Source organism: Balaenoptera physalus (genome assembly GCF_965194825.1).
Source record: "Balaenoptera physalus genome assembly, chromosome: 11".
In the NCBI taxonomy this organism is placed as follows: Eukaryota; Metazoa; Chordata; class Mammalia; order Artiodactyla; family Balaenopteridae; genus Balaenoptera; species Balaenoptera physalus.
In genome coordinates, this window is record NC_138896.1 from 63,020,472 (window position 1) to 63,043,934 (window position 23,463).

The window sequence follows — 23,463 nt, forward strand, 5'->3', positions numbered from 1 at the left end:
TAGCTTTATGGGGTAAATGAGGAACTCTGCTTTAGCTAGGGCAATTTCGAGATACCTGATAGGCTGCCCAATAGAGATGTCAAGTAGGGAGTTGGTTATACAAATTTGGAGTTCCCAGAGATGTCAGGGTGGAAGACACAGATGTGTTGGCAAGTTGGACCACCCTGAGCCTTTATTGTGATACCCGACCTGATGTGAAGTAGAAGAGAAGAACCAGCCAATCTAATTGTTGGCACACGGATTATAGTCGCTACCTTCCAGTAGGAAGGAAGCAGTGACTTATCTTCCCTAGAAAAGACATAGTTGCTTTCCTTGCCATCAGGCGTCTATCAGTATAGCCTCCTATAGTCTATCAGTGACTCCAAAGTGTGGTCCCTGAGGTGCTCCTGGTGCTGTGGAAACTGGGGGTGGTGGACCCTCGTTTCAACTTCAATCAAGGCAATAAACGTTCTACAAGGTGGAGTTTTACATAAGATTTCGTTTGAATAAGATTCCTGCTATTTAAAATAATGCAAAGCATGGAAGGAATCTAGCCGCCTCACATTTCCCCGCTTATTTATTTAGCCTCCTCACTTTCTTTTTTTTTTTTTTTTTTAATACTTTTTTATTTAGCTGTGCTGGATCTTAGTTGTGGCATGTGGGATCTTTAGTTGTGGCGTGCGGGATCTTTTTAGTTGCGGCATGTGAACTCTTAGTTACGGCATATGGGCTCTATTTCGGTGGCCAGGGATTGAACCTGGGCCCCCTGCATTGGGAGCGCGGTATCTTAGCCACTGGACCACCAGGGACGTCCCCTCCTCACTTTCTGTAGAAGGAAACTGAGGCTCAGAAGTGAAACAACTCAGACTTCCAGGCACCACCTCCTGCCTGGCCGCTCTTGCCCTGCTCCGAGAGAGGCTGTGGCAAATCAGGAGAGGTGGGAGGACAATTTCTGTATCCGAGGGTTCTGCGCCTCATCCCCGAGCTGTGAGGGGGCTTTCCCTCTTGAGCTGGGAGCCTCAGCATGCCCCCTCCCAAGCTCTGATTGTGGTAAGGACTGTGGAATCTGAGACAGAGAACAACAGGCCCCCAAGGAGGAAGCTGGGGAGTGAAGAGGATAGCGGAGACATTCGCTAGACAAGTTCAACTGCGGGGACGAGAGGCAACTGAGAAGTTTTGAAGGTGCAGAGTGCAGGGGTGGGGAGCGCAGGTGGGTGGCAGTGCTTAGAACATTTCGGGTAAGGGTAAAGAAGCAAGTTGCTAGAGGCCTTTTTCCACCTGCTGCTGCTCTGCGGGGCGGGGCTCGCACCCTCTCTCACTTGGATGGGTCCAATTCCAAGATCCCCAGCTGTGCCTTTGTGTGTGTGTGGGCGGGGGGTTGGGTTGCAGACGTGGGGGACCACTTGTCATTTCAGAGAAATCAGACATTTTTCTGCCGAGTAGTTCACCCATCAATAAAGACACCACTCCTGTGGTTCACTGTGACCCCCCATCTCAGGTGGGGAAACGGTGGCGCAGAGAGGAATTCAGGCCAGAGTCCGGGGGCGGCCCAGCACTCAGGGGTCGCACGGCAGGCTGCCTTCGGGAGCGTGGGCTCCAGCCAGCGCACGAAGCAAGAATCCCGGTGCCGCGGCCCCGGGGCCCCGGGGTCCCGGGGTCCCGGAGTCCCGGGCCCAAACCGCGATCTCTGCCAGCTCGCCCTGCCTCGCCCTCCGGTCCTGCGGTTTGCACGCGCCTCGGGAACGGCGCGGGCGTGGGGCGGGGCCTCCGTGTTGTTGTTTCTCTGGGGCCCCGCCCCTGAGGGGGGCGCGGACCACGCGGCCGAAGGGCCCGCCTCCCCCCCCCTCCCCTCCCCTCCCAGCTCGCCCGCCTCTTTGTATCCAACATCCGGGTTTCCCCGCTGGCTCGGCTCCGCGGCCGCGGCTCAGGAGCCATTTTGGACTCGGTTCAGCTCCCCTCCCCCCACCCCTCCCCCCGTTCATGGCCCCTCCGGACTCGGCCCCTGCGCCCCGGGCCCGGGCCCAGCCCCGCCGCGCTATGCCTGAGTCGGGCGCGCCCCGGCCTGCGCCCCGCCGCCGCCCCCCGGCCCCCGCGTCGCCCCGGAGCCCGGGCCGAAGCCTGCGTCGTCCGCAGTGGCCCTGAACCCGGCCCCGCCGTCCGGCCCTTGGAGCCTGCACGCTGCCCGGGGACGAAGGCTCGGGAAGCGCGCGGGGAACAAGACCGAAGGAAGGAGCGGGAAGGAGAGCGCAGCCGCCGCCGGGCCCTGCGCGCCCCGGGAGCGCCGCGCGGCCCTGCCCGCGGGCTCCGGGTGTCCGCGGGGCGGCGCCGCGGAACATGACGGCGCCCTGGGCGGCCCTCGCCCTCCTCTGGGGATCGCTGTGCGCCGGTAAGGACGGGGCGCGGCGTGGGGGGCGCGGGGCGGCTTCTGGCGCCGTGCGGTGTTTACCAACAAAGGGCGGGCCCGCGGCCTCCTCGCCGCACCACCTGTACCCAGCTTGCATCTCCCGGGGCGGGGACGGGGGGCGCGCGGGGCGCCCTGCTCGCTGATCTTGGGGGGATGATCTTGCCTCTGCGGCGGTCTGCGGGGCTCCGGTTCGCGGAGGCGACCCCAGGGTCGGGGTTCAGGCTACACGGGTGCGCGGAACCGAGGGAGAGTGAGAGAAAATCCCAAGCTTGAGGAAGGTGGCCAAGCGGGGCGGTCAGATCTAATACGGGGGTAGCGGGATTGTAGGTGCAGCAGCGGCTGGGGGCAGGATTGCTTGACCCTCAGAGCCACTAGGTGTAGCGAAGCGACGCGGGCCGCTTCACACAGCCCGGAGGAGTCCCTTGCACCCCATCCCAGCAGCGTCTGCGTGGTGTTCCCCCGGAGGCGCGCCGTTGGCGCCAGCTCCTACCTGCGCCCGCTTTCCCTGCGGCGCCCCGGGACGCGAGGTGCGGCCACCCCGAGGGACTGCTTTGTTTTGGCCTCCTGGGAGGGGAGGTGGGGCGAGAAGACAAACCAACAGGTCCCTATTCGTTCTGGCCTCCGGGAAGCACGTGGCGGGGGTGGGTGACCCTCGCGGCCAGCGCTCGGCTCGCGTGCGGGTGTTTGAGGGTGTGTGGTTGCGGGTGTATAAACGCGGAGTTCCGCTGGGAGACCGCTTTTCCCCCAGGCCGAAGCACTGATTTTCCTCTTCTAGCGGTGCTGGGACGCGCCCTACTCCAGTGTGCGCGCAGGGACGGGCTCCGCGCTCGGCTCCGGACGGCTCCCGGCAGCCCTGGGAAGCGTGGGGAGCCGCGCATTAAAGCTCCAGGGAGCAGCCCGGGGCGGTCTCAGAGGCGGGTGTGCGGCAGCCCGGGAGCCTGGTCCTGCGCGTCTTTGTTCCCAGCCCCCATTACACATGCAGCGCGGGTCCCCAGCCGCCCGCGGTGGCAGCAGCGTAGAGTCTGGGAAACCCGCGAAGGGCGGGGCCGGGCGTGCAGGGGCGGGGCTGGGATCCCCCGGCTGCTGCGTGGGTGCGGAACGCGCATCTCCATCTCATCCCCACTCGCGCTCTACGCGCCTCCTTTGCAGTGTAGCAGGGTTTAGCTGTCTGCACCGAAGGCAAGTGAGTTCTCCGAGTGGGGCTTTGGAGCTGCGTAGCCTGAGTGCAGCGATCAGAGGACAGAGACCCCTTATTGGTACCTGGGCACAATATGGAAGGGGTGTCATGGGTCCTTTGGAGCTATTTCCTGTGTCGTAGATGCAGAGAGTTGGTGGTGTTGAACCTGTTCCTTTCTCTGCCTTTTAAGTGCTGCTTTGAGGTGCTTCTCCCCAAGAATGAGATCTCTGAAGTGAAAGGAAGGCGTTGGCCTCTAGAGGGAAGGGCTGCAGCCAGACGACTTACTAGGCACGCAGCAGCTCACCTGACTGTCTCTGGATCCCTCCTGGAGGTGCTGGGCTTTTCCAAGACCATGTCTGCAGAGGGGGCCTCCTCCCAGGACAAGGACAGCCTCAGACCAAAACCCTCTCCCTAATTATCTCCGTCTGGCTTGGCCAGTCTCAGGTCCCTCCCTGATTATGCGGGGCAGGGTGGGATTGGGCCCCTGGAAGGACTGTATTTCCCTCCTCTTCCCTGGCTTGGGCAGTGCTCAGCAGTGCACCTTGCAACGTGGGGCAGCCAGAGTTAGGACAGAGTCCACCAACCTGTGTTCCTGCCCTGGAGGAAAGTGGGGGTCACTGGGTGTTTCTAGTGGTGACACCAGCCAGTCCTTTGGTGGCCACTGCCCTGACTTGTGAAGAACTATGGGAAGAGCCTCGACAGGCCCAGGTGGGAGCAGAGCTGGCCCTCCTGTTCCTTTGACTTCCTTGATACCCTTCCTTCAAGTTCCTGGCTTGCTGTTTAGAAGTACCCACACCCCCTGCAGCACACAGTGCCCTTGTAGAAGGAAGATCTAGAACAGCACTGTCCAACAGAAATATAGTGTGAACCACACATATAACTTTAAATTTTTCTGGTAGTATGTTAATAAAAGGAAAAAGAAACAGGTGTGTCTCAGTCTCCTTGGGCTGATTGTGTGACTTAAACAACAACTTATTTTCTCACAGTCTGGAGGCTGGAAGTCTGAGGTCAGGGTGCCAGCATGGTCAGGTTTTGGTGAGGGTCCTCTTCCTGGCTTGCAGATGGCTGCCTTCTCACTGCATCCTCACATGGGCTTACCTGGTGCTTGGGGTGGGGAGGTGGGGGGATTGTGGGGTTTTTTTCCCTCTTCCACTAACCCCATCATGGGGGCTCCACCCTCATGAACCAGTCTAACCCTTTGCAAAGGCCCCATCTCCAAATACCATCACATTGGGCATTAGGGTTTCAACGTACGAATTTTGAGGGGACGCATTCAGTCCGTGACAAGCTCAAATTAACTTTAATGGTATATTTTATTTAACCTAATGTATATAAAATAATCATTTCAACTTGTAATCAATATTAAAACAGACATTCTCCATTTTTTGTACTGTCATAAAAATCCACTGTGTATTTCATACTTACAGAACATCTCAATTCAGACTTTGCACATTTCAGATGCTCAGTAGTCTCATTTGGCTAGTGGCTACCGTATTGGATGGTGCAGGCCTAAAAGAAAAGGCAGAATTGATGCTGCAATAATGGTACAGGGTACTTGTTACAAGATCAGTGTTAGTTAGTTTTGCACGTCTTCTGTATTCTGTGCCTGGCGCAGTGTCCTTGGGAAACAAGTCATTTGGCTCTTGCCTTGCAGTGGATATCCCGGACACACATCTGTGTATCTCGCAAGAACTCCTGACATCTGTCTCTGTACTTGGGGTTTAGATCAGGGCCTGTGGGTTGGAGAGTGTTCTGAGTGAAATGTCAGGAGCCATTGGCTGGGGAGGAGGACCTGATTCCTGTCTGTCACATTGGGAAGTGCAGGCCTTGACTGCTCCAAGCTGTCGTTATAGGCGGGCTTCTCTCTGACCCAAAGATACTGTCCATTTCCTCAGGGGAGAAGTGTGTGTGGAATGAGTGAAGTGACCCTCAGGCCCAGTGTAGTGGTAGGTGTCAAGGACACGGACCACAGAGTCATGGGCTGTTGGTGCCCTTCCCCGGGGAAGGGTGTCCTCTGCTACCTGTCCTTGTACCTGCTAAGAATTCCAGACTCTGCCCTGGCTGGCTGGCTGGGCTGCCCTTTGGGAGGAGTGGGCACCCTCCTCAGCTCTTAGAGATGCTTCCAAGGTAGATGATGTAAGAAACTCACCCAGACTCCCTGGCTCTCCACCTGGGTGAAGACATAAGATCTGGAACCCCATGGCCTCCCACAGCTTGGGTGGGCTGCTGTGGTGCACTACTCTGCAGGGTCTTTCTGGGCATCTCAATTCCCAAATAGCACCTGGACTTCCCCTGGCACGTCGCCTAAGGAACTTCCTTTCTAGGGAGCCCAGTGAAGAGTGCCTATCCTACACCATGGGCCCCTTTGAGAATCTGATGAAAGCTGTGGACCCTTCTCCCCCAGAAAATAAATGCAGATAAGAAAGAGAACCCATGTGAGAGTATGCGCATACTTTGTGCACACTCACTGTTTGTACTGATACCAGCTAATTATGGCCCCCTGGATTGGACTCCGTGAAGGCCTGTCTGCCCTGGTTGCCCTGCCCATTGTATCAGTCCTGGCCGGGGGCTGTGCACTGGGCAAGTTCCCACACTGCTGCCTCCACCTACCCTGTTCTAGCCACTGGGCATGACTTCTCCTTTACTTCTGCCTTTTGTGACCCTGCCCAGTGTTCACATGCCAGCCCTGATCCACCCCCCACCCCCCCATCCCCGCCCCTTCCTTCAGGAAGCCCTCCCTTGAGTGTCTGTGTATTCCTACCTGGGAGCTTAGGGTAGTGCAAGTGAGGACTGAGAGACATCAGGTCAGAGTTTAGATCTACTTGCAGATACTGGCCTGTTACCAGGGCCTGGGATCTGGGGGCTTAGGTCGGGGGGAGCTGGTCTGGGGAATACTTTTGAGAATGACACTGGGTAGACAGCCCTCAGGCAGGATCCTGGCTGGCTAGACCTCATTCTAGAGCAGCGTTTCTCAGCCTTGACACTGTTGACAATTTGGACCCCATGATTCTTTGTTGTGTGTGTGTGTGGGGGGGGTGGTGGAGGGCATCTTGTGCATTGTAGGATGTTTAGCAGTATCCCTTGGCCTCTACCCGCTAAATGCTAGTAGCACTTCCAATCGTGAAAACCGAAAATGCTCTGAGTGGAGGGGGCACAAATCACCTGATTGAGAACCTGATCTAGAATGTTCTCATGCCTTTGAAGGGACAGAGAGTTGTGGGCGGTGGGGTTAATGGCTAATACCACCCCCCGCCGCACACCCCCCCCCCCATCGGATTCAGGGTGGGAGGTTGGATCCTCAAAAGCCTAGGAGATTCCTGCTTCAGCCTCAGGGTTTGGTTCGAACTCGTGGTTCGGGAGTCCTGGCCACCGAGGAGAGAATCCTGGCGTCCTTGAGTTTTCTCAGAAGTGGTTCGGGTTTCAGGGAGGCGGCGATTGTGGGTGGCTGGGCAGCCTGCCTGCCGCCCCCGCCCACCACCCTGACCGCGCCGCCAGGTTCGCAGCGCGCCTCGCCCGAGGGCCCGGGGCCTCTGCGCCGCGCGGCGCCCCTGTGCGCGCACCTGGCAGCCGACGCGGGCCTAGCGGAGCGCCGGGCATGCCCTCCCCGGCGAGCCCAGCAAGCGGGCTGGCCGCCGGGCGCCCTGGGGAGGCGGCGGCGCCGCCCTGGGCCTGGAGCTCCGAGCCCGTGAACCCTGGGGTGGGGGCGCCGCCTCTCCCCAAAGGTACGGGTGCGCGGCTCCACCCTGGCCGGGGGGAGGTGCGGTAGACTGCACGGCCGGAGTGCGGTAGACTGCACGGCCGGAGACGGGACTGCGCCCGCACCGCGCGGGCCCAGACCCGGGGGTTGATCTCTACCGGCGCCTGTTGGTTGTGCTTGGCAGGCTGGCAGCCCCTGTTCGTCCTCCGCTCCTCCCCCCACCTACTCGTGGCTCGGCTGGGGAGCTTTATGGGGGTCTCCTCTCTGATCTTGAACTCGGCAAAACACAGCTTGCTGAACTGGCAACGGATTACAGACGCTTCTTAGAGTAGGAGGAAGCATTCCCAAAAGCTTCAGTTTCCAAGTTCTCCATGTCGCTGGTGTGTGAAGTGCTTATTTTAAAGGTTTTTTGTTTGTTTGTTTGTTTGCTTGCTGGGGTTGAGACTCTGCTTCCATCTCTTTTGGAGTCTTTCCAAAGTGGACTTTGTTGCCATCTCAGGATTCTTTTTTTTTTTTCTCTTCCCTTCCATTCTGTCACCTGTTCTTTGTTCCGGAATAGACACCCACCCCCTTGTTTGGGGCTTCCTTTTCGGCCTTTCTCCACCAGACTCAGAGGCCTGCCATCCCAGCCCCAGAGGTGCCTGGTCCTTGAGGTCCTGGCGGTGCTGCTTCTGGATGCCTAGGTTGTTGGGTGGGGGCGGGGATGGGGGAGAGTAGAGGCTGCTGCCCTCTTCTGAGTCTGTTTTTAAAGTTTCTCAGTGCTGTTTTTGTCTGAGACAATGGTAGGTACTGGAAACCGACTGGTAACGCAGGCTGAGATTGTTTGGGGGTCAGCTGTGCCTCCCCTGGCCCAGGATCAGTCATGGCTTCCCGCATTTGGACAGCCCCATGCCTGGCCCTGGTTATCCCAGTCTGGCTGTACACATACATGTGCCTTTTTCGAACTCTCTCAGGGACTGGCAGCCCTAGCTGGGTGTTTTCATTCATGGGCACGTGATTGCTGGGACTGGGGGTTGGAAAGGAAGCCTGCCCCAGTGGGCGCATGTGACTCCTCCTCCCAAGGGCCTTCTAGGGGCTGGGCCTGCCACTCAGTGGGACTTCTCCTCTGCCTGGTTTCTGGGCTGGAGCTGAGACGTTCTGTGAGGTGAGCGCATGTTCTTGTTTGCAAACGTTTTTCTCTGCCGACTATTTCAGTTCCACTCTGACAACCAAGGAGGCTAAAATTAGTTCTGGGGAAGGAAAAGGAAGGCTGCTTGGAAACCCAAGCCCTTGGCTGGAGGATGGAGAAGGCTGCTTCCTGGGGCTTGGGCCCAGCATTTCGGAAGATGTGACCAGACAGCTGTTGTCTGTCCATCTGAGGAGAGGGAGGGGCCCCTGCTTACCTCCTAGACCTGAACCAGTGAAAACAGGAGGCTGACTTGGAAGCTGACGCTCTTGAGTGTTGATGCCAGGATGTTTTTTCCTTCTGGCTTGCATAGTGATGCACAGTGTTTTTAGGTATGAGGACAATGCCTCTTAACGTCCAGTGTCATTGACAGCCCTCCTTCCCCCTTCCCCCTCATTGATTCAGAAAGCATGCATGAGTTCTCAGAGCCTTGGGCTGGCAATCATGGGTTAAGAAACCCTTACTTTATATCCTGTTTGGGAATTTCCTTCTTACCCAAGTTTTACATTCCCTTCAGGTGCTCACAAGCCAGGCAGACCAGGGCCTTCCTTGGAACTGCTGGCTTGGGTGGGAGTGGGAGTGGGAGTTAGAGGAGAGCCCTGTGGTCCAGGCCTCATAAGTAGAGCCCTTTGTGCCCTGAGGGCAGAGGGGATCAGGGTTCATCTGCTGCTGGGACTTAGAAAATAGAGGGTCAGAAAAGTTAGGTGAATTCTGGTTTCCCTTCCCACCTGGCTGGCCCCTCCTGTGAACCCGCTACCTGAGAGTGGGTCCTGCAGGACTACGTGGGGGAGGAGAGCCAGGGCAATGCGGTCCTGTCTCCCCTACCCTGAAAAACCCCTCCCACGTCTGCCCTCATCCAGGGGTCTCCTGGTTAGCCACCCTGGCATATAGTTGAGTGGTGGTCACATTGGCCATAACTTCTTTTCCCATTTAAAATTTTATTAATTTTTAGTTTTACAAGTAATACATATGGATTCAGTTGCAGAAATTTAGATATTACAGATAAAACCGGGGTCTCTTTTACCAGCCTGGTCCGCCGTCTGAGTCCTCCTCCAGATGTGAGCCTTCTCAGGTTGGTGGATAGCTTCTAGACGCTTGACATATGTATCAAAAAAGTACTTAGAGAAATAAAGCTTTTTTTTTTTAACCTAAAATGGTATTACTCTTTTTCAAACATTTAACTGAAATATAAAATATGTATAGGATAGCGTAATTATCATAAGTGACAGCTTGAGGAATTTTCACAAACTGAATATGCTGATGTAATCAGCATCCAGATCGAGAATCAGAAATTTACCGGCCTCTCCCCAAGCAAGCCCTCTCTTGCTCCACTCCAGTCTCTACCCCTAAACCCCTAAGGGTAACCACTATCCCAACTTCTAACAGCATACGTTATTTTGGCCTGTCATTGTGCTTTAAATGAATGAAATGTTACAGGATGAACTGCTTTATGTCCATCTTTTGCTCACCATGTTTTGTGACTTGCATCCGTGTTGTCGCGTGTCATGGCCTTTTTTTTTTTAGCTGTGCCGTGTGGCATGTGGGATCTTAGTTCCCCCAACCAGATGTTGAACCCATGAACCCTGCATTGGAAGCGCAGAGTCTTAACCACTGGACTGCCAGGGAAGTCCCTGTCATGGCTTTTTAAACTCAGAGATCTGTTCTGGCAATCTTTTTAATGTATATGGATCTACCTCAGTCTTTTTATTTATTTATTTACTTTTATTTATTTATTTTTGGCTGTGTTGGGTCGTCATCGCTGCGCTTGGACTTTCTCTAGTTGTGGTGAGCGGGGGCTGCTCTTCATTGCGGTGCATGGGCTTCTCATTGCTGTGGCTTCTCTTGTTGCTGAGCACAGGCTCTAGGCGCGTGGGCTTCAGTAGTTGTGGCACGCTGGCTTCAGTAGTTGTGGCTCGCGGGCTCTAGAGCACAGGCTCAGTAGTTGTGGCGCACGGGCTTAGTTGCTTCACGGCATGTGGGATCTTCCCGGACCAGGGCTCGAACCCGTGTCCCCTGCATTGGCAGGCGGATTCTTAACCACTGCGCCACCAGGGAAGCCCCAGGACATGTGTATTTTAAATTTTGATAGATATCGAGAAACGATTATACATGGTTATACTGTGTCGTGGTGGTGGTGGTGATGGTGGTGGTGTGTGTGTCCTGTGTAATGTTAGATTATAGAGGTTGGAAATAGCCCACCTGACGAAGGGTGCCCGGACAGGGAGGGTGCTCACGTCCACTGACCTGCTATCTGAGGAGCGCCAGAGAGGCTGCTTCCCGTGTCTGAGGCTGCTGGTTACTGTGCCGACAAAGGGGAGGTGGCAGTGGACTAGCCAGGATATGGTCTGGGTTTGGGGTGGGTGTGCATGTGTGTGTCTGTGTGTGCTCACTAGCTAGGCTCCATGCTGCCTCCACCTCTCAGAGAGACTGAGGCTCTTGCTGAAGGTTGTGGGGAGCAGGGCTATACTGGTGCACCCTGTGTGTTCGACAAGCTCTGGCCATGGAAGGATCCTGATGTCACGTGTGATGATAATGGTGGTAGGAGGTATGGGAGAAACTTGTAAAAGAATTATTTTAGAGTCTGCTGAGGGGCTTTTCACACCAGAAAGGGTTCTGGTGAGCTTCAGTTCCTGGCTGAGCATGTGCCTTGTTCCCTTGCACGATCTTCTGCCTTGACTGGCTGAAGAATTAAAGAAGACAATTTGAGATGACTTGTTCTCCAAAGCCCCTGCTTTCCTAGTCCCTTCTTCAGCGTGCTCTCTACTCTTTCACTACTATTTTACTGGGATTCCTTGTGTAAGCCCACATGTCAGGCCCTGCTCGTGGAGTTAGGTGGAAGTGGGTTAAGGGTACTGTTTCCAGTGTAAGTGATGTCCCAGTCAGCTTTCCCACATTGTACGGGTGATGTGCACTGTCTGTGTATTAATCGGCTTAGGCTTCTATACCATGGAATACCGCGGACTGGGTGGCTTAAACAACAGATATTAGTTTTCACAGTTCTGGAGGCTTGAAGTCCAAGACCAAGGTGCTGTCAGGATTGGTTCTTGGTGAGTCCTTTCTCCTTGGCTTGCAGACAGCTGCCTTCTTGCTGTGTCCTCACACAGCCTTCTCTCTGGGTGTGTACACTCCCGGTGTCTCTTCTTCTTCTTATAAGGACATCAGTCTTGTTAGGTTAGGGCCCCACCCATATGGCCTTAATTGACCTTAATTGCCTCTTTAGAGACCTTATTTCCTAGGACAGTCACATTGGCGGTTATGAATTTTGGAGGGGGACACAATTCAGTTCATAAGAGTCTGAAATAATAAAGTTGGTTGAAAGTGAATTTTCCTCTTGAATTACACTTTGGAATGGAAGTTACTTTTTTCAGGACTCTGCTTTGGGGTCAGTGTTCTTCTCGATTAACACTATCTAAGGGCAGTCTTATCTCTACACTGGTATCTCAGTTGTTGTGTTTGTGTAGAGGTATCCCCTTTGGGTATTATATATGGTCCTGAAAATATATCTAAAACCTGGGTTAAAAGTAGATATGGAGATTTCCTCTTTTGATGATCAGGACCAACCCTCTTTCTGAAAGCACCTGAAAAGATGGACAAACTGAGAAAACATCTCTGGTTGAAAGCATTGTACAGCTATCTCTCAATGCTGAGACCTACCAGGCCAGAATATGTGTGAGAACAGAGGCCTTGGGTGGTGACTTTTACATTTGAGTCTGTTTTCAGCTCCATATGGGCAGCTGAGAAGCTGAGCCTTGCATTTGATAGCCTTGGGCTAGGAAGACAGGAATTGGAGTTCTAAAGAGAGGGTGGGTGTAGTGAGCCCCTCTTTTTGGGTTGGGACCCCAAAGATGTAGAGGTGAGGGGGAGCCAAAAGAAGACAAACTCTAAAGTGGGATGAAGATGTTAGATGGTGGAAATCATGTTGCTTCTCAGCTTTCTCCACAGCCAGATTAGGAGTCTGTGTGATCAGTGGCCACTTGTGTATATTTGCTTTCCAACTTCAGAACTTCATTTCTGTGGTGCTTTCCCGTTCTTTTTGTCCTTATGGGTTTATGCCTTAAAAACCTTTTCTTTGCTATGGTTTTAGTGGGGTTACAGGAGAGAGCAAAAATAACATTTGTGTATAATCCTTGCCCTTTACCTGGAAGCTCTCTCACCACTGTCCTTCAGGAATGATGGGCCCTGGAGAAAGGCAAGTGTTTCAGAGAATGGCCCTGGACCCACACCTTGTTCCGTGGATGGTGCCAAGGAATCGTTTACAAAGTTCGAGGTTGGAAGTGGCTTGAGGTGACCTAGCTTGATTCCTTGTTCCTAGGCTGATAGAGCTCCTTTCGTCACCCTTGGAGATTGCTCCTGAACTTCCATTTCTGGCAATAATAGTGAACAAAACAGCTGAAAAACCTCTTCATACAAGACACATAGAAATGCTGGATAAAGTATAACAAATATCCTTTTTAAATGTATATGCATGATTGCATGTATAACAAAGTAAGGGACAAGCAAGAGTGGGCTGGAAGCTAGAGCTGTACCGCTTCACTGGTTAAAGCTGCTTTTCCCTGGGGGACTTTGCCTCTCTCCATAATTTAGAGATGTGGGTTTAGTAGCAGTGCGTGAGGCACAGGATATAAGATGTGGAATTGAGACTGAGGCTCTCACATGATAAGACTTCCACAGCGTTATTCATTCAGTGAAAGTATGGACTAGAGGGAACATTCTTTTGCTGATAAAGGGAATAGATAATAAAACTGTTGGTTGGTGGGGGGTGGGTAGTTTCACTTGAGAATTTGTAACCATAGATCTGTGCTTCCATGAGCTTGGAGTTGGAGTTTATACAATCTGTGTTTCCTGGGAGTTGGGTAATTAAAGTGATTCCAGATTGGTAATGTCCTAGAGAATTTGGCAGAAGCAAAAATATAAATTATCTCTGGAAGTTTGCCCCCTCAAACTTGGCTTCACTTTTTATTCCCACAGAAAAGGCCCCCACTGAACACAAACTCTGTATCCAAAAACAGAATCCAAAATTCCAAAACACACAGGGAAACAAGACACCATGAGTGAAATCATCAAAAGTAACAAGTGGCAGAAATAGATGTTCAGGAAGTTAAATTATGGAATTAGAAGTGAGGGATTTGGAAGTATGACAAAGAACAGAAGTATCAAAATTGACCAAGAAGGTTTTTTTAAAAATAAAACTTCTAGGGACTTCCCTGGTGGCGCAGTGGATAGGAATCTGCCTGCCAGTGCAGGGGACCCGGGTTCGATCCCTATCTGGGAAGATCCCACATTCCGTGGAGCAACTAAGCCTGTGAACCACAACTACTGAGCCTGCGTGCCACAACTACTGAAGCCTGCGTGCCCTAGAGCCTGTGCTCCGCAGCAAGAGAAGCCACCACAGTAAGAAGCCTGCACACTGCAAAGAAGAGTAGCCCCCACTCGCCACAACTAGAGAAAGCCCACGCGCAGAAATGGAGACCCAATGCAGCCAGAAAAAAAAAAAATAGAACTTCTAGAAATAAAAAAATAGATTAATTGAATTTATAAATTAAATAGAAGAACTAAACAGATTAGACCCAGCTAAAGAGAAAATTAATGAATTGGAAGTTAGACCTGTAGAATTATCTGTAATGGTGCTTAGACACAGAATTGAAAAATATGAAAGCAGAGTTAAGAGACTGGGAATGGTCTGATACTTGTAATAGGAATTTCAGAATCATAGAATAGGGAGATGCAATATTCAAATTGATAAAAGCCAAGAATTTTTCAGAATTGGTGAAAGACATGAATCATCAGATTAAAAGCAGATTCTTCCAAGCAGTACAAAGAAATTTAAACATGGACTTAGACACATAGCTTATAGTGAAACTGCAGGAAGCAGATCTAAGAAAGCAGCCAGAGGGAAAAGACAGAATATGTACAAAGTTAAACTAATAGTAGACGTTTCAGCAATAATGGTGGAAGCCAGAAGACAGTGGAATAATATTTTCAAAATGCTGAGAGAAAATAACTCAACCTAAAAGTTTATGTTCTTCTGAACTGTCAGTGAGGAAAAAGAACAAACTAACATTTTCAGAAAGATGAACAAAGGCTTCTGTACCAAAAGATCTTTACTGAAGGAAGATGTTCTTCAGGAAGGACAGTGGTCCTAGAAGGAAGAGTGGAGATCTTCCTTCTAAGAAGGGTGAGCAGACAAGCTGGAGAATGTATGGACTAATAAGAAAATGTTGGGCTTCCCTGGTGGTGCAGTGGTTAAGAATCCGCCTGCCAATGCAGGGGACACGGGTTTGAGCCCTGGTCTGGGAAGATCCCACATGCCACAGAGCAACTAAGCTCTTGCGCCACAACTACTGAGCCTGCGCTGTAGAGCCCGCGAGCCACAACTACTGAGCCTGTGTGCCACAACTACTGAAGCCCACACGCCTAGAGCCCGTGCTCTGCAACAAGAGAAGCCACCGCAATGAGAAGCCCGTGCACTGCAACGAAGAGTAGCCCCCGCTCACTGCAACCAGAGAAAAGCCTGCTCGCAGCAACAAAGACCCAATGCAGCCAAGAATAAAGTTAAATTAAATTAAAAAAAAAAAAAAAGAAAATGCTGACTTTATAAAACACAACTAATATCTACTTTGGGAGGCGGATAAGAAGAACAACTGATTAAATGTGGAACACAGATATTATGTTAAACTAATTTAATGTACGTTGGAAGGAGGTAGTTGGAGTTAGAACAATTAAGTTCCAATGAGGGATGGAAGAGATGTTGATTAACTTCAGGCTTTTAGCATAAATGTATATATTAAAACTTAAAGGCTAGCTTATAATAGGATAGAAATAGGGTGCATTACTTCCAGACCAGAAGTGGCTGAAATAATGGAATTTAAAAAGATAATCCAAGGTGGTAGCAGTAGAGAAAAAACAAATTTAAACATACTGGTAATCATAAATGTAACAGGAGTCAATTCTAGGATCAAAGACAGTGTTAAATTGAGTTGGAATAAAAAAAGATACAGACAGATTTAAAATAAAAGTTGGAAAAAGATAAACTGGGAAAATACTACAAGAAATGTCATATAGCTATGTTAGTGTCCCATAAAGTAGACTTTCTGGCAAAGAGCAAACAAATAAATGAAGGGGGTTACTATGTAGTAAGAAAAGTTTTATTGGAATGTGTAAAAAATTTCTATAACCCAAAGGAAAAGCAGCCCAGCAGAAAAATGGGAATGGATGCGAACAGGCAGTTCTCAGAAGGGGCTGATGAACACAAGCATGATCGTTCTCACAAGCAGTCAGGAAATGTGGATCAAAACCGTGGTGTACGATTTCACCCTGACCAGGTGCGCACGTATCAGGGGCTGACGGCGTGGCTCAGTGGGGCTGGAGTCTGTTGGGCACATAAATTGGTGCATCCACTTGGGAGAACAGTGTGACTGTATCTGGTGAGTTGGAGATGCTCATCCTTATGTCCCATGTCTCTAACGTGTGGCTGTATTCCCTAGAGAAATGCACGCTCATGAGCACCAGAAAACACGCAGAAGAGGATTCGGGAGGGTTGACAGTGGCAGTGCTTAAGTCAGCAAGTGTTGTAGATGACCTAAAGGTCCAACAGGAGGATGGACACTTAGGTTGTGGTCAGGCCATGCAGTGGACTGTTCTGTAGCACCGAGAATAAAGGTTGCAGAGCATGTAAAGGGCATGTACTCTAGAGCCAGGCTGCCTGGTTTCAAAACCTGGTTTTGACACTTAACAAGTAACTTGGGTAGAGTTATCCTCTTGTGTGAAAGAAGTTCAAAGATAAACGTAGGCACGTTTAGGATTCTTTTCTGCCTCTTGTATGTATGTGCCATTCCACCGTTGCCTGCCCACACACGTGTGTGTGTGTGTGTGTGTGTGTGTGTGTGTCTGTCTATCTCGTGCTCTAGCCCTCCCCTTCGCCCACCCCCTCACCTCCCTTGATCCCCCCCACACGGGCCATCCTCACGGGTCGTGGGAAGATGGTGAAGATGCTCCTGCGTGGATCGGGGGAGGTGGAGTCATAAACTTGGATACAGACACTGTGGCAGGGAGCCCTCACCTTCAGGACCCTTGGCTCCTCTGGAGGAACCTGCGGGCACAGCAGGTACTCAGCTGACGGCAGGACCCCCTGAGGGGGCAGGGCTAGGGGAGCCTGAAGCAGGGCCTCCCAGGAAGAAAGCCTGGCCACTGTGTGTTGGGGGGGCTGCCCCTCCTCTTTGGGCAGACCTGGAGGCTGGACCATGAGGGAGAAGGCTGGGCTCGCCTCGCGCGGCCACGTCTCGGGCGTGGCGGCTCCTGGGGGGGTGCGCTGGTGCAAGGGGCCTGAGGTGGATGTGGTGGTGGCTGGCATTGCATTCTCACCACTCTACAGTGTAGGTGGGCTGCGCCCACAGGGAGGTGGGGGCTGCCGAGGGGCCTCCAGGAGCCAAGGGCAGGGTGCAGTGGCCCACTGGCTACTGGGGTCCGCACTACCTCTGGGAGATGTTGGCTGAGCTAGATGCACCCCAAGGCCAGAGCTCGGGGGACCCCAGGGGAGGCGTGGCCCCTCTAGCTCCAAACCCTCCCACCAAGGCTCTGCCTCACCTCTTCATCCCTCTTCCTCTCCCCACTGGATTTTCTCCTTGTCTCCCCAGTGCAAGTCGGGTACATCCAGAGTCAGCTGGCCTGGGAAATAGACCTCAAGTGTCAAAGCCCATCATTTAGGTTCATCCCGCTCCTGGAATGTGGGTTCTGAGTGGAATCTGCATGTGTTCTTTCTTTTGGTGGTGGTGCGTGTCCAGGAGCGGGGTTTCTCTGTTCTGCCTGGACTGGGGGCTAGGGGAGCCCTGGGGGCATCTTTCTGCCGAGGGGTAGGCCCCTTGGAACGTAAGGACGGCCTGCTGGGGACACTGACGCTGGTAGACCTGGTTCCTTCGGAGGCTGCCGGTTGGGCTGGCTGGTGCTCAGGGTAGAGTGAGCCCCTCGCCCCGGCGTGTGGGGGGAGGGTCCCCACAGGGCTCTGAGGCAGCGCGTGAGAGGGGGCACAGCTTCCTCGCCTGCTGGGATGGGCGAGTGGGCTGGGGTCGGGGAGCCTCCTCTGCAGGGGGCCCCGTGAGTGTGGGCAGGAACCCTGTGTCTGTTAAAAGGCGGAGGTGGCCTTGTGGTTGGAGTGTTGCCAGAGGCTATAAATAGCTGAGTGTGTGCAGAAGCGGAGTGCCAGGGAGGAGGGGGAATCCCTCTCCAGCTGGCAGCAGAGGCTGGGTGTGGTGAGGGGGAGCATGGAGTCTCCCAGTCTCCCCTGGTCCCCCTGGGGCTCTGAATGCAAAGCTTTTGCAGGTTGGGTGTGCACACTCCCAGCCTGACAGGGCAGGGGGCTTGTGCTGTGACGAAATGGCATAGGCAGCAGGGGGGGATCAGGCTCGAATATAACAGCGAACGTGCCAGGCATTGTGCTAACCAGCGTTAAAATGCATTAACTCATCTCGCTCTTGGAACAGCCAAGGAAGTAGGTTCTGTTATCATCCCCTTTTCATGAGTGGGGAAACGGAGGCACGGGGTGGCTGGATCACTTGCCAGTAAGCATCAGAACCAGGACTTGAATGGGGTCAAGGGCGCCTTTTGTTTTCAGTTGGTCTGTAGGAGGATCTTGTCAGGTGGGGGTCCAGTGTCATCCTGAACCCTTGGGTCCTACCTGGAGCCTTGAGATTTGGACTTCCCAGCCCTGACCACCTGGGTCCTGGCCACACGGTAGTGGCCAGAGGGGTCTCTGCCTGATCAGCAGCTTGGAGAGAGGAGCTGGGCCAGCCTTGGGCCATTCCTGATGTCTGGTGGCCTCTCTTGTTCGGGCTCCTTGCCTTATACAGGGGGTGGGGCTTGTTGTCTGAGCGGAGATGGAAGCTCCCCTGAGGACCTAAGGCTTGGGCTGCAGGCTGAGGCCACCCCTCTGTTTTCCCCTCCCTTCAGAATCCTGCTCTAGCCAGGAGGTAACTCTGTCCTTCTGTCGGACCGTTGGTCCTTCCTTCCTTCCATACATCCATCCTTCTATCCGGTCTGTGTCTGGAACTGGTTCTAGCACTCAAGACAGTCAAGGCTTCTGCAGTTAAAGCATCAGCTTTGCAGTCCTGTGGGGGAAGCCTGACATTTAAAAAGCAGTTGTCAAGCACATTTGTAATGATTTGTCTCTTTTTTTTTTTTTTTAAATTATTTCTTTTTTTTATTTTTGGCTGTGTTGGGTCTTCGTTGCTGCGTGTGGGCTCTCTCTAGCTGCGGCGAGCAGGAGCCACTCTTCGTTGTGCTGCGCGGGCTTCTCATCACGGTGGTCTCTCCTGTTGGGGAGCATGGTCTCCAGGTGCACAGGCTTCAGCAGTTGTGGCACGCAGGCTCAGCAGTTGTGGCTCGCGGCTCTACAGTGCAGGCTCAGTAGTTGTGGCGCATGGGCTTAGTTACTCAGCGGCGTGTGGGATCTTCCCAGACCAGGGATCAAACCCGTGTCCCCTGCATTGGCAGGCGGATTCCCAACCACTGCGCCACCAGGGAAGTCCCTGTTTTGTTTCTTACATGAGTGTTCATTATGTTATTTTCTCTGGGGAGTTATCTTTGGTTACATTATTTTTATACGTTTTGAATGTCTGAAATAATCCTTTAAACAACAACAGGCAATTAGTCAAGGGCGATAAATTAGGTAATGGAGGAAGCACAAAGGCCTGTGGAAGTAGAGAGAGAAGAGCCAAAATATAAAGGAGAAAGTTGGGAGCATCTTGCAGCCAGAAGTGGTAACTTGTGCTAAGCCTAGAAGCCCAGCTTGGGGGTCTGCCCCACAGGTCAAGTCTCCCGGGACCCCCACTGAAATTGCTGCTATGGATGCAGTGGGCCCCCTGTGCCCTCTGGACTGGGGGCTTTGAGAGCACAGCCACCGAATGCTGCTGCAGGTGGGCAGGAGCCTGTGGGCATTGTCGGCACCAGCCTAGGCCCTGCCACTGGTGCTCACTTAGCCTTTGGTCTCCGGGATCCACCCCATCCTCTCAGCCCTGCCTCTCACTAGTGGAGCTGCTCTGAGACAAGGCAGAGACAGCGGCAGGAAGCTGCCCTCCTATTTTCTCAGACATGGTCCCTGAGGTCTGCATCAGAACCACCCGAGACAGAGGGGGATGGTTAAAAACATAGATCCAGGGACTTCCCTAGTGGCGCAGTGGTTAAGACTCCGCGCTCCCAATGCAGGGGGCCCGGGTTCAATCCTTGGTCAGGGAACTAGATCCCACATGCATGCCGCAACTAAGAGTTCTCATGCCACAACTAAGGAGCCTGCCTGCCGCAACTAAGACCTGGTGCAACTAAATAAATAAATTAAATGAATAAAATTAAAAAAAAAAAAACAAAAAATAAAAAATGTAGATCCTGCCCCCACTCCAAATGGACGGGTCTGGGCAGGGCCCAGGAATATGCATTCTTTAAACAAATTTATTTGGTTGGGCGGGGTCTTAGTTGCGGCAGGCAGGCTCCTTAGTTGCAGCACGTGGGCTCCTTAGTTGTGGCATGTGAACTCTTGGTTGCGGCATGCATGTGGGATCTGGTTCCCTGACCAGGGATCGAACCAGGGCCCCCTGCCCTGGGAGCACGGAGTCTCAGCCACTGCGCCACCAGGGACATCCCAGGGATGTGCATTTTTAGCACCACCCTCCCGCCCCACCCGGACGACACAGTGATTCTGACCGTGCCCTGGGGTTTTGAGGGCCCCTCCATTCATTGCTGCTGCTGCAGGGAAGCAGCCCCCCTCCCACCCAGGAGCCCCCCACTGTGCATCTGGCTGTCAGTCTGGCACCCTGCCTCCCTCGTGGGCCTGGGGCTACTCGGCAGCAGCTCTCTCCCCCGGGCACAGGTTCCGGGCGCGGGGAGGCCGAGACGCGGGAGTGCATCTACTACAACGCCAACTGGGAGCTGGAGCGCACCAACCAGAGCGGCCTGGAGCGCTGCGAGGGCGAGCAGGACAAGCGGCTGCACTGCTACGCCTCCTGGCGCAACAGCTCAGGCACGATCGAGCTCGTCAAGAAGGGCTGCTGGCTGGACGATTTCAACTGCTACGACAGGTGCCAGTGCCGCTGGGGCTGGGTGTCTGGAGCCAAGGCGGGGACACACGGGCTCTCGTGGCAGCCTGGGCGAGCAGGGGTGGTGCTGGGTCCCTGCCCCCGTTGCGAGGTCCCCAGGAGGGCTCTGGGTGCACGTCCACCCTCTGTTGTCCCTCCTGACCCTGGGTCCCGCTTTAGGGGAAGTGGGCTCACGCTCTCCCCCCGCCCCCCGCCTGGTTCCCTGTGGGGTTCTCTGTGGGGAGGGGTTTGGCTGGGCCGCCCCAGGGAGTCTGTCCCTCACCTGAGGAGCGGATGGGAAACTGTTCCTCCAGGCAGGAGTGCGTGGCCACCGAGGAGAACCCCCAGGTGTACTTCTGCTGCTGTGAAGGCAACTTCTGCAACGAGCGCTTCACCCACCTGCCCGAGGCGGGCGGCCCGGAAGGTGAGGGGGGGGAGCGATGTGGGCCGGCCTTGGCCCCCCACCGACCGCTCGGCTCCTCCGTGGGGTGGGGATTAGCCGCAGGGCTCTCTGGTCTGGCCCTGGAGGTGTGCGGGTAGGCGGGCTGTGTGACGCCGGGCTCCATGTGTCCCCCAGTCACGTACGAGCCACCCCCGACAGCCCCTACCCTGCTCACTGTGCTGGCCTACTCGCTGCTGCCCATCGGGGGCCTCTCCCTCATTGTCCTGCTGGCCTTCTGGATGTACCGGCATCGCAAGCCCCCCTATGGCCACGTGGACATCCATGAGGTGAGATGGGGCTGGCTTGGGGCCGGGCAGGGTAGAGGTGGGGAGGCCAGGCCAGATCCTCTTAAGCCCTCGATCCCCCCAGGACCCTGGACCTCCACCCCCATCCCCTCTGGTGGGCCTGAAGCCACTGCAGCTGCTGGAGATCAAGGCTCGGGGGCGCTTTGGCTGTGTTTGGAAGGCACAGCTCATGAACGACTTTGTGGCTGTCAAGATCTTCCCACTCCAGGTGCGTGTGTGCCTGCGGCGCTCAAGCTCTCTGCCCCAGGGCAGTCCACGTCTTGTACAGCTGGGATGAGAGAGGAGTGGGCCCCATTGGGGGTGGTGATGTTCACCGTGGGCCTAGGGGAGGGCTTTGCAAAACTTTGATTTGCAAAACCTCAATCCAGTCTGGTTTTCAGGGTTTTGTTTTGACATTGGGTTCTGCTTAGAGGCCCTAGACACCAGGCTACCCCGAGCAGTTGCCTGGGACACTTGGCAAAGCCAGGCCTGCTCTGCTTCTCACTGGTGGGTGGTCCTGGGCTCCTCACTTCTGTCTCTGGACCTCAGTGGCCCCCTTTGTAAATCAGGTGCTGGCCTTAGTGATCTCAGGGGTCACTGTTGGTCTGTGGTCCTGGGCCCGGCTCAGTCCTGTTCCACCTCCCTTACGGGGGCTGAGGTTGGGGGTAGTGGGAAGCTGCAGGGTGGCGTGGCTGCAGTGGGGTTCAGCCGCATCCCTGCCTCAGGACAAGCAGTCGTGGCAGAGTGAACGGGAGATCTTCAGCACACCTGGCATGAAGCATGAGAATCTGCTGCAGTTCATTGCCGCTGAGAAGCGAGGCTCAAACCTGGAGGTGGAGCTGTGGCTCATCACGGCCTTCCACGACAAGGTGAGCCACGCCCTGTGGACCCTGCTCCCACGGGAGGTGACCGTGGGCCCCACTGGCCTTCCCCCGAGGTCACCCTTCATGGGTGTGGACATGAGGGTCTGCAATAAGAACCCCTCGCCCTGGGATCAGTTCTTACGAATGGGAGTAGTGACTTCATGATTATCACTCTCTGACGACACCCCCTTCCCAACCCCTCCTGGCCTCATGAATTCCAGCATCCCGGGGTCGGGGGTGCGAAGCCCAGCCAGTGGTCCATGGAGATGGCCCTCCCGGGGCTGGGCTGGATCCTGTCCTCCTGTGCCCAGAGTCTGTCTGTTCCCTCTAGGGCTCCCTCACGGATTACCTCAAGGGGAACATCATCACATGGAATGAACTGTGTCACGTGGCAGAGACAATGTCAAGAGGCCTCTCATACCTACACGAGGACGTGCCCTGGTGCCGTGGCGAGGGCCACAAACCGTCTATTGCCCACAGGTACCTGGGTTAGCAGTTGCCCTCTCTGCGCTTGACCTGGAGCTGCAGAGAGGGTTGGAGGGTGAGAGCAGGGCCTGGGGGGTCTCAGTTTCATAAACGTGGTTAGCTGCTCTGTGGTGTGTCAGAGGCAACCGCACAAAACCCTGTGCCCAACTGACTCTTCCCCTGCCTTCTGCCCGCGTCCCCTGCAGGCTGTGGCCTCGCAAGTCAGTTCTCTGGTGCCCTCCAGTGGCCGCAGGAGGCAGTGCCGACTGCTGACTAACTGGAGAGTTGGTTTAGCAGGTCTCAAACTTTTTGGTTAGGATCCCTTTACACTCTTGTGGGTTATGTCTGTTGATATTTGCTGTATTAGAGCACACATATTCCATTAACTGTCAGAGTAATGACGTGTGTGTGTAGCCTCTGGAAAACTCTATACTCTTGGGAGAATGAGCTTAAAAAAAGGCAAATAACGGATTATTATGAAAAGAATGCTGACCTTGCAGATCCCCTGAAACAGTCTCGGGGATTCACTGGGGTCCTTGGACGGCGCTTTGGGAGCCACTGTGCTACCTTCTCATCACAGTGGCAGGCACTGCTCTAAGCACTTAGAAACACCAAGTCGTTTCAGCCTCATTACTGCCCTGCGAGATAGGTACTGTTTTTCCCTGCCCCTCTTACAGGTGAAGGAACAGTGGCGCAGAGAAGTAGACCTAGTGTAGTGTGGTTCTGTGGCTGTGAGGGAGGGAGTGAGCCTCGAATTCCAGGGTTCAAAGCTGAAGGGCCCCGATGGTAATAACATGAATGACATAGGAGGTTGACTGTATGAAATTGCCATTGTTGTAGGTCAAAAACGGTTGAATGTCGACTCTTCCGTATGGTTCCACCTAACGGTAGTGCATAGTAAGTGTGCCAGGGGTGGCCCTAAACATTC

The 23,463-nt window shown here is 53.9% G+C and overlaps 1 protein-coding gene across 4 annotated transcripts in view; it reads left to right on the forward strand.

The window, feature by feature from the left end:
- The first annotated feature begins 1,925 nt into the window (after positions 1–1,925).
- The window catches only part of ACVR2B (activin A receptor type 2B), a 34,819-nt gene continuing 13,281 nt past the window's right edge, over positions 1,926–23,463 (forward strand). The window contains exons 1-7 of one of the 4 annotated variants that reach the window (XM_082412897.1): positions 1,926–2,365; positions 20,277–20,484; positions 20,796–20,905; positions 21,059–21,210; positions 21,293–21,436; positions 21,933–22,076; positions 22,402–22,550. In XM_082412897.1, coding sequence (XP_082269023.1) covers positions 2,314–2,365; positions 20,277–20,484; positions 20,796–20,905; positions 21,059–21,210; positions 21,293–21,436; positions 21,933–22,076; positions 22,402–22,550 — 959 coding nt within the window. In that variant the 5' untranslated portion in view covers positions 1,926–2,313. Of the gene's footprint in view, positions 2,366–6,358; positions 7,283–20,276; positions 20,485–20,795; positions 20,906–21,058; positions 21,211–21,292; positions 21,437–21,932; positions 22,077–22,401; positions 22,551–23,463 lie in introns of those variants that run through there. The other 3 variants (XM_082412898.1, XM_082412896.1, XM_082412895.1) reach the window with 3 other exon arrangements.